Source organism: Pelodiscus sinensis, chromosome 15 (genome assembly GCF_049634645.1).
Source record: "Pelodiscus sinensis isolate JC-2024 chromosome 15, ASM4963464v1, whole genome shotgun sequence".
Taxonomy (NCBI): Eukaryota; Metazoa; Chordata; order Testudines; family Trionychidae; genus Pelodiscus; species Pelodiscus sinensis.
The window spans coordinates 33,040,921-33,054,685 of record NC_134725.1 but is presented as its reverse complement, the minus strand read 5'-3'; the positions used below and the strand labels follow the sequence as shown (position 1 = coordinate 33,054,685).

Below are 13,765 nucleotides of genomic sequence, written 5' to 3'. Positions count from 1 at the left end.
ACTCTTATGCTGACTTCCACATGCTTCTGTGATGATGCCTTGGTTGTGATTCCATTTAGCTCTTATATTCCATGCAGAAACTGGGGAGCATCCTGAGCTAGATTCATCTTATGACAACTTTAAATATTCACAATAAAGGGAAACTGAGTGAGGCTATAAACACACAACTTGGTTTTTTTTAATGAAATCACAACCCAGTTTAGCTACTCTTACATGGTTACCATGATGTCATCGGAACCCAATTATGTCTTTGCATAACAACATAGATCATAATTACTCCTGTAGTAAATATGGTTCAAGGGACACCATTAAGGCTGATTGTGGGCTGAGTACTGAAATATACAGGAATCCTGCTCTCTGAAGTGTCCAAGAGAGCAACAGGGTTGTATATTTCACTATGTTTTATTCACACTGATGGAATGGAGGGGCTGAGGTAGGGATGGTTTGTTGTTATTATTATTTATTTATATTATGGTAGCAGTTAGAGATCTTGAACATGTTGGGGTTCAAGTGTACAAATGCATAGTAAATGATAGGTTCTGTAACAAAGAGCCTACAGTTTAAAAACAAGATGTTAACAGGTGGGTGAGAGAAGCAAGCGGAGGGAAGGAAAGCAAGGTAACAATACCACCATGTGGGAGTACAGACTTAAATTTACAGTTCACAGAGCCCATCAGCAGCATCAATCACAATTTTCCCATTTGCTTAGTCAGAGTCTGATAGCAGGCTTTCTGCAGGATTCACAGAGGTAATGGCTTTGAGAAGGGGTTTGAAGGATGGTGATGTAATAACTGAACATTTTTAACAAGGAGATTTTCTCATATGTAAGGGGCAAAAATACAGAGATACTTTTTTGTGAAGTGGCAAATGGGCATTTGAGTGACATTTTTGGAGCAACGGTGCGGGGGGATCAATGTAGTGTTAAAATAATATGATGGATCACAAAGGAGCAGCTAAATTGTGAAGGGTATTAATTGGCAGTTAAGAAGATTGTGCGTGGTGAGGCCGAGTGGGGGATTTACATTATGCAATGTAGATAATAGATTTGCTCACGCCATGTGGAAAATCAGTTTTATGTTTCTATTTCCTTGCTCTAAAATATTTTTATAATATTCTTCTGTTTCGTCTAATCCAGCATCTCCGTCTCCTTTTCATAGACTTTTTAATCAACATTCATTGTTATCAGTTACTGCAACATTTTATGAACTTTCACCTACTTTCCAATAATGGATTGCACAGTCCCAGTAGGCTTGCTAGACTCCCATTATTACAACACTAGCAACAGATGCACTTAATTTTACCTTAAATTTAATCCAACTGCTGAGAGCCCTCCCAGGGCAAGGAAAAATAATTAAATATATGATCACAAATAACAAAGTCTGCTGTCATTTTGTGAGGAACAATCAACATCAAACGCAAAAGTGCTTTTAAAAATTAAATCCCCCAAAATGGCTTGTAAATCAGCCAAATCCACTGTTTTTTTCATAGCCAATTAGTGAAAGAGAAATATAAATAGCTAATACAACTTTAATTTTTAAAAGGTATAACTTCTAGCTTTTTCCCTTTCCTCCCAAGAAACAGCATAAACACCACTTTCTTTTCTCCCACAACTAGCTCCTCACTTTTACTCTTAATAGGCTCTCTTTGGCAGTGGTGCTAGAAATCAGGGTTCTACCGCATCCCTTTTCTTGAAGTAGTAATAACATGCACCAAATACACGGTTTCCATTAAGGGTGGTTTCCATCAACTACTTGATAGGCACTTCCGAATCCCGTTGGGGCTCTTGTACATTTCAAAGGAGGAATGCAGAACTCAGGGGGTGTGCCAGCTTTGAAATGCACAAGAGTCCCGAGTGGGGGCTCTTGTGCATTTCAAATCGGCAGCAGAGCATGGAACCTGGGGTCAGCGGGGGACTCTCACCCCGGGCTCCATGCTGCACTGCCAATTTGAAATGCCACGTGGAGCCGGGGCATCAATAAAAAATAATTAACCTGCTATTTGCTTATGACTTATTTTGACTAATATTCATCTAGCTCGGTGCCGTCCACACTGCTCAACATGCGTCACAAACTTTTTTTTTTTTTAAGTCAAGAGACCACAATCCATATTCTACTTAGCCCAAGAAAAGGGAATGGGAACCACCTATAAATCCCCTGCTAGATTGATGGCAGCTACTCAGAGTTCCACATTCACTAGAAAATTTGCAGGGGCTGCAGAGGGGAGATGGAGGCAGTTTGGAAGAGAGTAGTACCCTTTTCTTCCTCACTATGGTGATGGGACCAATTCATACACTTCACAGATTGTGTCATTATTCTGTGTCCTGAATGATAGGCACATCCCAGAAGATCTTTGTGCGCCCCTCCCCCACTTATGGGTTGCTGGGATCAGGAGACAGTATGACTTGTGTAAGCAGGAGCAGTTTAGGAATTGTTCTGGCTTATGTCAGCCTTGCTTCTGTAGGGCTCCGTGCTGTGTCATTCCCCCTCCCATGCCTTCACTGTCAACTGTAAGAGAAACTGTGCAGGGACACAGGCTGCTCCTGTCAAAAAAACTTTTGCCAAGCCAGGAGCAGCCCACTTATGTCCCCTACTTCCTACTAGAGCAGCCTAAAGGGATTGGAATGGGAGCCATGACTTGGCCCACAAACTTCTGATTAGATTTCTACCTACTTTCTTCAGTTCTTTTGACATTTAGAAGAATTCCATGTTTGAATTAAATATGTGCATGAGAATGACATTTGCAATACTTGCTGAAGATTTGCTGCATGCAGAAAGAAGATATTGTACTCAGAAAATGTGTCCTATTTCAACTTATATTATTAATGAGCCCTAATACTTGCTTCTACTATAAATAATCCTTTATTTTCATTTGCTACTATTTTATGCTAAGGTATGTTGTAAAGTTTCTTATTTGTTTGTTTTGCCTTTAGTTTACCTTTTTAAAAGCCAGATGTTAGAGTTGCTACTGAAATGTGTATATAATAAAATACATCTTATAGATGGTATTCTCTTCTTGTACCCAGCATGATAATGTCTATTTGCATTTTTGACAACTTTGTGTTTTCATTTCCAGCTAAGAACAATATGCCTATTGTAAAATATCCTAGGGCTGTTGAGCCTTTCTGGTATGAATGGGACAGGAAGGCACAGAAATGTGGATTAAGACACACAATTTATGCTGTAAATGGGGATCACTATACTGGGGAATGGTTGGACAATTTGAAGCATGGTAAGAATATTAGTTACTAGAACATGCATGATATATCTATATGTTCTTTATAAGTTCTAAGGGACAGAGACTTCTGATAAATTTCATCTATTTTCAGAGGCCACACTTTGTATATATGGTGCTATATATTTATATATATTAAAATAAACTTAATATAGATTTCTAAAATTTTGCTCAGGCATATTTTGATTTGTCAAATAAAAATACTGTTCTGATTTGAATAACTGCAAGTCAAAGAATAGCATCCCATGGTCAAAGAAGCCAAAGCCCTCCTGGCAACACCGTCTTCGCAGCCAGGCATTCACCTCCAGGATGCACCTGACTTTGCCTGGGTCCCTACCTTTGACAGGAAGGACTGAAGAGAAAACCACTTGTACCCCCAGAGCCCTTCAGTCACTCTTGATATGCTCAGTGTCACACCTTGCTGTATCATTAGTGCCCACATGGATGAGTAGCATTGGGTAGTAGTCAGAGGGCCAAATAATACTCGACAGTGCCTCTGTAACGTCTTGGATATGAGCCCCCAGCAGGCAGCATATCTCCCGAGATGACATGTCAGGGAGACAGATGGGCACCTCCGTACCCCTCAGAAGAAAGTCTCCGGCCACCACTACCCTACATTTCCTCCTTGCAGTGGTGGCAGCAGACCTCCTAGCCTTGGGGGTACGAGGCTTCTCCTTCTCAATTGTAGGGGGTGACTCCTTATCTCCTGTATCAAGAAGAGCATAAGGGTTTCCCAGAACCACGGTGGGAGGGTTGGGAACAGGGTTGGAGCAGTGCCTGCTTCCATAAGTGACCAGCTGCCAGTGTCCCCCCTAGGCCATCTCCTCCTCCACTAGTGGTATGTCAGCAGTTCTTCGAAGGGGTTAACAAACATGCGGACAAGGGGGATCCAGTAGATATAGTATACTTGGATTTTCAGAAAGCCTTTGACAAGGTCCCTCACCAAAGGCTCTGGTGTAAATTACATGGCCATGTGATAAGAGGGAAGGTCCTTTCTTGGATTGAGAACTGGTTAAAAGACAGGAAACAAAGGGTAGGATAAATGGTAAATTTTCAGATTGGAGAGGGATAACTAGTGGTGTCCCCCAAGGGTCAGTCCTGGGACCAATCCTTTTCAACTTATTCATAAATGATCTGGAGAAAGGGGTAAGCAGTGAGGTGGTAAAGTTTGCGGATGATACCAAACTGTTTAGAATAGTCAAGACAGAAGCAGACTGTGAGGGACTCCAAGAAGATCTCACCAAACTGAGTGATTGGGCAACAAAATGGCAAATGAAATTTAATGTGGATAAGTGTAAAGTAATGCTCATCGGGAAAAATAACCCCAACTATACGTACAGTATGATGGGGGCTAATTTGGCTACGACAAATCAGGAAAGAGATCTTGGAGTTATCGTGGACAGTTCTCTGAAAACTTCCACACAGTGTGCAGCAGCGAACAAAAAGGCAAATAGGATGCTAGGGAATTATTAAGAAAGGGATAAAAAATAAGACACAGAATATCTTACTGCCCCTGTATAAAACTATGGTACGCCCATATCTTGAATACTGTGTACAGATGTGGTCTCCTCACCTCAAAAAAGATATTTTGGCCTTGGAAAGGGTTCAGAAAAGGGCAACTAAAATGATTAGGGGTTTGGAACGGGTCCCATATGAGGAGAGGTTAAAGCGACTGGGACTTTTCAGTTTAGAAAAGAGGAGACTGAGGGGGGATATGATAGAGGTATATAAAATAGTGAGTGGTGTGGAGAGGGCCAATAAAGAAAAGTTACTTATTAGTTCCCATAATAGAAGAACTAGAGGACACCAAATGAAATTAATGGGGAGCAGGTTTAAAACTAATAAAAGAAAGTTCTTCTTCACACAGCGTGTAGTCAACCTGTGGAACTCCTTGCCAGAGGAGGCTGTGAAGGCTAGGACTATAATAGAGTTTAAAGAGAAGCTAGATAATTTCATGGAGGTTAGGTCCATAAAAGGCTATTAGCCAGGGGATAAAATGGTGTCCTTGGCCTCTGTTTGTCAGAGGCTGGAGAGGGATGGCAGGAGACAAATCACTTGATCATTGTCTTCGGTCCACCCCCTCTGGGGCACCTGGTGCTGGCCACTGTTGGCAGACAGGCTACTGGGCTAGATGGACCTTTGGTCTGACCCAGTACGGCTGTTCTTATGTTCTTATGTTCAGTCTTTTGTAGTGGGACAGCTACCTGGGCTGTCTCCACATGAATACTGTCCAGGAATTGCTCATGGATTCAGATGCTCCTCAGCCTAATCACCTCCTCCTGCAGCTCTCCCACCTGCTGCCTGAGAGATTCTACCAGCAGGCACTTTTCACACTGGATGGCCCCCCCCAGCTTGGATTTCAGTAAATGGGAATTGCAAGCTACAGTTCCTGCAAAACCACACCAGGATCTGGAGAGCGGCCTCCATGCTCAGGCGTGCTGTCTGGCTATAGGCACAAGTGGAGGAGACAGAAGCAGTGCTGGGACAGGTGTTGTGGGTGTTCCTGAGCCTCCCTCTGTAAAACTCCCTCTTAAACTCTCCTGTCTGCAGGCTGCTGTGCTCTGCCTCTGGCTTTTAAAGCCTGCTCACATAGGTCAGGCCTACCCCCTCGTTAGTCACACGGGAAGGCTGCTCAAAGGCAATCAAAGGAAATAAGGATCAAACACTCCCAGACACACAATCCCAACTGCTACAGTAACTGAAACTAAAATCACTTGAAATCAGAATCAAATTTTTGCTCTCCCCATTAAGCCTTGTAAAGGTGCCTAGCTATTTTATACATGCTTATAATAACCTTCGCGTGCCTTATGTCTTACTGTAGCCCCTCTACTTTGTTACAACAGGCAAAGGTACACAGACCTGGAAAAGCACAAGAGCAATATATAATGGTGACTGGAAGTTTGGAAAACGGGATGGGTATGGAACGTACAGCATTCCTGACCCCATAACTAAAGAATACAAGAAAGTATATTCAGGCTGGTGGAAGAATGACAAAAAATGTGTAAGCAATCTTTATTTCAAATCTTTTTCTTGAAATTACCTCTCAAGATTTTAGTGAGTGGCACGTCCCATGTTGTTAAATTAGTCCAAAATCACAGGAGAGATTTGGGAACAATCAAAAAAGCTTAAAATGTTGATTTTAAAATAACATTTATAATCTGAGGCTAAACTGAAGGTCTGAAGAGCCTTTCAGGAAAGGAATGTATGTGAGTCAGAGAAAGCATAATGCGGCTGTTTTTATATAGGGATTTCTTAGCTTGCGAAGGTGGATGGTTGAAAATATAATCTTCCCTCTCTTCTTAGTTCCCAATGCTCTTGTAATTCTGTGTGTGCTTTTGGTTTCCAAAACAAAATGCTTCAGTGCTTTGTTTATTTTTCATCTTAGATATAGAAAATTTAGTCTCAACACTAGCAGGGGACATACAATATTCTGTTTATTGGGTGAATGGAAGAGATTAAGCTCTCCTCTTGGTTTGAGTTTTCTTTAAATTTAATTTTGTGCTGTTGAAAAATTGACAACCCTGGAGACTAAAATCCTTTATCCATAGAAAAGGCTCACAATGGGGCAGTAGAAGTGATATGCTTGCCTACGGTGGCTTTTCAAAAAGTCTTTGCATTATAGACCATGCACTTTCCAAGATAATTGAATCCTTGGCTTCTGTTGAACTCGCCAGCAAAAGAGAGTAGTTGTAGTGATGCTCTTTTTAATGTGAGCACCTGTTCACTGACAGCTGGAGTGAGATCATAACCAAATAGCTGTCCTATCGTGACTTCACAGCTGGGACACATTGGGTATGTCTAGATTGCAAGGTCCAGGGAACTCATTTATTCTTCCACGTTTTTTGCGGAAGAGCAAATGTGCTCTTTTGGAAGCCCTGTCTTCCTTGATCTATGGGGAAGAAGGGATCTTCTGAAAGAGGGGACTTTTTCGAAAAAAAATCGGAAAAAGGTGCAGTGTAGACCTGGCCATTCAGAATTAGAGGCAGAGAGGGAAAAAGTTGTGTATGCCTCAACACATCCACCTCATTTCTACCATATTTGAATTGGGCAGAGGAAACTTTTAAAAAGAGTATTGAAAGCATTGCAAGAAGGGGCAGCTTCTTAAAATAGTTATTTTAGGAATTGATAGTGTATATTAGAATGATAAACCAAGAGAGAGTACTCAAAAAGGGCAGTGTTTCAAAGAAGGTCGTTCTTCATGACAGGAAAAGCACCTTTATAGTAGTAATTGGAGCCTTCTAACATGCAGAATGATAAATATTTCCTGGTCTACTAGGGAAAACCTCCTGTTATTCCTTGTGTCCGATCTTAAAATAAATCAGCTGCCTTGTATATCTAATTGGCATGCATATCCATAACCCTAGACTCTTGAGGGAGGTCTCATTTCTCATTCTTTAAAAATATATTATGAGTGATTGACCTTCAGTGAGTGGTCTGTAATGACATCCTGATGGAGCTATTCCTTTTCTTATCTAAAAGCTTCCCATTTGCATTCTTGAAGCTCAATAAAATTAATATTCAGAAAAATCAATTATTTCCAGAACTGATTTTATTTGTCTACTGAGATGAGATACAACTTAATTCCTCTGGGAAAAACTCATTAATATCAAGACAACATTTTCATCTGATAGGGATCCCTAGAGAAGGGCATGGCTTTTGAGGTTGCCTTTTGGCTTGTCATAACAAGGGAACATAATGTGTTTCTTGTGTAAAATAAAATGTATGAGCTTCATCAAGGTGATCTTAATCAAGCAACAATTAAGATTGAGCAGGTTATGGAGACTGCAGCACCACTAAAAGTGGACTCTGAATGACAGAAAAGCTTTAATTGGAAGTTTGGAAAACAGGATGGATATGGAACAGGATAGTCTATTGTATGGATAAACAGAAGACTTCACTCACTATGGCTGTCAACCCAGCAACTTTGGACATGTTTAAATCTTTAAAAAAGAAAGAAAGGACACACAAAAGCTGTCATATAGTGAGGAAAGAACCGGAGAACAGTGAATATCCTGTGCTCTGAGATAAAATCAAACACATTTTCAGTTTCTGTGCTGCAGTTTTTTCTGTCTTTCTCCACAAATCGTTGTGTTGCAGTTACTGCAGATGTTTTCTGATGTGGCAGCTTACAAGATAATGTGATGTTAATTATCACAAGATAATGTGATACAACCGAACAGTCATCTCAAACCTACTTCCGGTTCTTCAGTCTTTTCTGATTTTCCCTAGTGATGCTGTATAGTGTGTAACTGAATAGTCATGTAACCACATTAAATGTTTGCGGTTACACGACTATTCGATAGTCCCCAGAGGTGTACTGCTGCCTATCAGCTTCCCACGCGGATCAGCTCCCACCTACTGCCCCTGATACAGCAGCACGGGGTGGCACAGCCCCTATCCATGGCGGGGGGGGGGGGTCCTGAGCTCCCTGCAAATACGGCCCAGGCTCACCACAGGCAGAGGTTCCTCTATGGGATGCTGGAGCAGCCTCTGTCCATGTGGACCTCAGACCCCCTGTGGACCGGGGCTGCTGTCGCAGAGCAGACTGTATCTATGGTGAGCCTGGGCTAGCCACAGAGAAGCTGCTTTGTAACAGCCTCCCACACCCTCTTCCCCCACACTGCTGCCTCTGTAAGAGACAGCAGCGTGGGGGGAGACAGGCAGCCCCTGCCTGCCCCCGCCCTGCTTCTGTGGAAGGCAGCAAGAGGGGGCAAGCATGTTCGTGGAGCCAGCACACGCTGAGAGCTAGCCAAAAGCAAGCTCCCTGTGCATATCGACACCTGCCTGCACTGCTGCCTGTCTATCAGAGGCAGCAGCACATGGATGGGTGGGGACCGGTGGATCCTGTGCTCTTGAGAGCCGCTTAAAGACATGTCCCCACAGGCACTGGCTCCTGCCTCCCCTTCCTCCCCCTTTGCTGCCTCTAACAAAGAGGGAATGTGTGTGGTCAACAGGATAAACAGATAAGCCCAAACTTATTGGTTAATCGTGTAGTTGTCTACTTATTGACATCCCTAGTTTTCTCCAACCAGTGGTCTCCTTTCTTAACAGTGGAAATGCTTCTGTTGCTGTTGTTTTTGGTTGCATTAACAGAACAGAAAGGAAAGCAGGGAGGCTGGACTGCACGAGAGGAATAACTTACTCTTCCATTTCTCTTGTTGAGGGTGCCTAGTGGAGGATCCCACCCCACCTCAAAGTTGAAGGCTTATCTACCTACATGAGGAGACCAGTGTTCCCTCTAAGCTCTGTGGCAGCAGCAGAGTTTCACAGGTGATGAATCAGCCCCATGCTGGGAGCCCTGAGCCTCTGAGACACCTGTGAACCTGCACTGACCTGCAGCCTAGAGGGAACACTGGAGGAGTCTCAGGAAAGTTAAGATACCTTCACACCACTAGTGAATTTAAAACACTTGTGGGTGTTCCTCATTTAGAAGTAAATTGGAGTTAATTAGCTTTATTTTAGGGTATTAAGATAAAGTGAACTGAAGCTGCTTCACTTGTGAATGAGAGCATCCACTGAGCAGTTTGATGCATGTTAATGTTACATCAATAGGTAATTAGTCTTAATTTTCCTGAGTTTCCTCGTATAGACAAGCCCTGAGAGAAAATCCAGGGAGGGGAGCATTTGCTCTTGGCTTTTCTGATGTCTCCTTCTGGAAAGATTTCACATCACTGCTCCATCTTTTTATGTACAGCAGTGTAGGAGAGGCACAGGAATATCATTGAAACTTATACATACAGAGAGAACCCCCATGGGACCCCAGAACAAAGAAGCGACAGGAAACAAAATGATGGGCAGAGAAACTCAGGAGCAGAAGGAACCATTTTGTGGATTTATGTGACTTTTTGACAGAAAGATAAGCTATGCAACCAGGGGTGTATCTGCGAATGGGCATTATAAATAGGATCCTAGACTCTGCAGAGATTCATAAGGATGTTGAGGTATGGAGGGAAGATATAAAACTGAAAAAAGGGATGAAATTAAAAAAAAAGATAGGCTGAATATCAGGAAAATGTCCTGACAATAGGACCTTTCCATGGATTTAGTATCAATTAGAGATCCTTAGTCTCCTAAGAGTCAGAGGTCTGTTGTTTGGGATTAAGAAAGGTAATTGGCCAAAGGCCTTCACGGTCAGGATGAGGTTGTTTCCTGTTCTGATTTCTGCAATTCTAAAATGACAATACACTAGACTTAGCCAAACCTACATTTGTTTTGGAGACTGTCTCTCCTCCTATCTTGGGGTTGGTGCGTTTTCTAAATAACATATTTACACTGTTTTGAGTAGCTTCTGAGTCTGGATGCTATTAATAATGCACACAAGTGCTAACGAGCCAATTAGTAGCAGTTCAGAGTTGGGATGTGAAGGACTCGTTGACAGGCTAGTTGACTAGATGCTTCCTCCCCCTTGCTGCCTCTACCAGAAAGAGGCAGCAAAGGGTGGGGAGGAAGAGAAGGGGTACTTCAAAGCAAAAGCGCTGCGTGGAGCCTGGGGCCAGATCCTGGGTTCCACGTGGTGCTGCTGCTTTGAAATGCCACATGCAGCCTGATGCTGGACTCCCCATGGTGTTTCAAAGTGGCAGCGCACAGGGTTAATGGGGGAATCCCTAGCTGACCCTGGGCTCCACGCGGCTCTTTTGCCTTTGAAGTGTAGCAACAGCCTTCAAAGATGAAGGCACCTTATTGACTAATTGAATAGTCAGTTACTTGCAATTTAACATCCCTCGTTCAGAGAACAGAACTCATGAATCCAGACTCAGCGTTACCTGTTTTTAATGCAGAGAATGTTAAATTAAGAACTGTAACCTTGTAATTTTAGGGCTATGGAATTAAGTTTTACTCGGACATGGAATATTACGAAGGGGAATGGAGTAGAGGGAAAAGAAGCGGCTGGGGCAGAATGTACTACCAGGATGGATCCATCTATGAAGGGCAATGGTTGGAAGACCAGCACAGTGGCCAAGGAATGCTTCGCTTATGTAGGTTCCAACAGCTTCCGTGCTTGAGATGTTTGCTGGAGCTTTGTCTTGACCTCCAGCACCCCATTTTGCCTTGATATCTGGTAATACCTCTATCATCCCTAAGTATGACGTATAGGGATGTGGAATCCTCCCCAAAACTTTCCTCACCAGTTTTGGTTTTAGAGAGATTCTAGAGAGAGAGACAGAGCATCTGATACATGGACTTGTTTTATTTCTTTGACCCATGGCAGTGTCCCTGTACAGCTTTGACTGTCTCAATGCAACACACACAACTTATGCTGTAAATTACTAGAATGGGCAAAGAAGCAGATCAGAAGATGTACTAATGAATGAAGAACAAATGTTTCTTTGTGAAACCAATTGCTTTGCTAAACACATTTTCTTCTACGAGTGCTTGCTTATGTCCATTCGACGAGGTGCATGTGTGCCGTGTGCATGACTCCCGGAATTTTTTTACCCTTAGCAGTACCCGTTGGGCCAGCCTCGGGAGCCCCCTACAGTGGCACCACTATCGCCGCGCATGTATACTCCTGCTGGCTCCAACCCTCCTCAGTTCCTTCTTATCACCTGTGACAGTCCACTGAAACGCTTGTCTTGCTCTGCGAGACTGCCCTTGGTGTTTTTTCTCTTAGTGTAAACAGTACCCTTTGTAGTTAGTGTCTGTTCTTTGTTTTGTATAGTTAGAGTGTGTTTAGGTAGTTCTCACCTCCCCCCCTGTTACAGGGGAGGGTATGCCAGGGCTGCTTGGCTTCAAACCATGTCTGCGTTATTCTAAGCCTGTGACCCGCATAAAGACTGTTTAAAGTGCTTGGGCGAGGGGCACCTTACAGATGCCAGTAAAATTTGCAAGTCGTTTAAGCCCCATACTATAGGGGTTCTCAAACTTTGTAATACCGCAACCCCCTAAAATTCTAAATGAATTTGTGTGACCCCCACTCCCACCCTCACTGCTCCACGAGTAAAGGGGCAGTGAGGTTGGCCAGGGGAGATCAGGCAGGGGAACCGGCCGGCAGGAAGCAAGGCTGGCGGGAGGGGAGAGTCGGGGGCAGCGGGACTGGCCAGGGGGCAGCGGGAGGAGGAAGTTGAGAACCGAGTGCTGGAAGCAGGGCTGGCGGGGCGGGGGGTTTGGGTGCAATGGGGCTGGCCGGAGGATATTGGAAGGAGGAGGGGAGAACTGGCCGCTGGAAGCAGAGCAGTGGGACTGGCCAGCAAAGATCGGGAGAAGAAGTGGGGGAGAAACGGCCAGCCGGGAGTGGGTCAGGGGGAGCACAAATTGGCCAGTGGGGAGCGGGACTGACCCTGGCACGTGCAGATCCCAGGGCGCTGCCCATCCCGCGCACAGTCCTGGCAAAGTGCGAGTGAGTTCTGCTGCGGCTCCACCATACACTGGAACAGCACTCAGGAGCACTTACAGGCTTTCCCTCCTCCCCAAGGTGTGTCACACAACCAGAGGCTCTCAGCGCTGATCGCGGCCCCGCCTCCCAGCAACTCCTCCTGCCCCCACCAGGCTTCCGTTAGGCACCCAGCCGGAAAACTAGAAAATACCAGACATTGTACATGTCTGGTATTTTCTCAATTTTTTTTACCGGCCTGTCTCAAAACTCCAAAAGACCAGACTGTCCTGCGACCCCCCCTCTATGTTGCTTGCGAGTTTGAGAAACGCTGCCATACTGAAATGCTGTGACTCCTGTCTTAAAATTGATTTTGATGGAGTCAGCGCACCAACCCTCAGCACCGGACACTCCATTGGTATGGAGTGCTCTGGGGTCGGTGTGGGAGACTGGGCACCCGGAGAAGCACTCCTCGGTGCGGGACCACTGGCTGGTTCCACGGCACCACTCTATCCCGGGCCCACTGTCGCACAAGAAAGCATGCAGAGGCAGGTTGCCTTCAGGAAGGGATGCACGCCATAAGGAAGGGTGCCCCCCCATCTCTGGTGCAGGAGCAGCACCGCAGGGGACCTAGCTTTCATAGGGAGAGCAGTCTTGATTTTCTGGACCTGTCTGTGGAGGAGGTCCATCCACTGTTGACGCCGGAGACGTTCCTGGCAGCACAGGAACTCATTGAGCTCACGACGTCCCCCAGTCTGGCACCACATGGCTCCGATGCCCAGTCCAGTCATGACAGACAGGGTACTCAACCCTCTTGGGTACCTCCGGCACCATCGCTGCCTGCTTTGGCACCGCTCGCCTCAGCTCCGCTGACAGTTTTGGTACCACCCGCCGCAGCACCGCCATCTCCCTCGGCACTACATTCTCCTGCCTCTTGGGCCTCAGCCTCGTCATTCTTAGTGCTGCCTGCCCAGTCAGGTTGGCCAGCACCGCCCTTGGGGGCGCAGGACCAGATGAGGGATAGGTCACAGGTGGCTCTTCTTCTGAGTCTGCCCGCACCAGATTCTGCGTCCACGCTGCCTCTGGCACCGTCAAGGCACTGAGACAAGCTGACGGCCATGTCCCATCATACCCAAAGGGACCTGGAACTCTCGGCAGCACCGCTTTGGTCAGCATCGGAGTATTCCTCTGAATCTGAGGTGGAGTCCCTCTCCTAGGCCCCAC

The 13,765-nt window shown here is 44.9% G+C and overlaps 1 protein-coding gene across 1 annotated transcript in view; it reads left to right on the top strand.

Annotated features, from left to right (window-relative positions):
• The first annotated feature begins 276 nt into the window (after positions 1–276).
• The window catches only part of MORN3 (MORN repeat containing 3), a 36,823-nt gene continuing 23,334 nt past the window's right edge, over positions 277–13,765 (top strand). The window contains exons 1-4 of the mRNA XM_025177943.2: positions 277–433; positions 3,073–3,228; positions 6,075–6,232; positions 11,048–11,207. Coding sequence (XP_025033728.1) covers positions 3,084–3,228; positions 6,075–6,232; positions 11,048–11,207 — 463 coding nt within the window. The 5' untranslated portion in view covers positions 277–433; positions 3,073–3,083. The remainder of the gene's footprint in view (positions 434–3,072; positions 3,229–6,074; positions 6,233–11,047; positions 11,208–13,765) is intronic.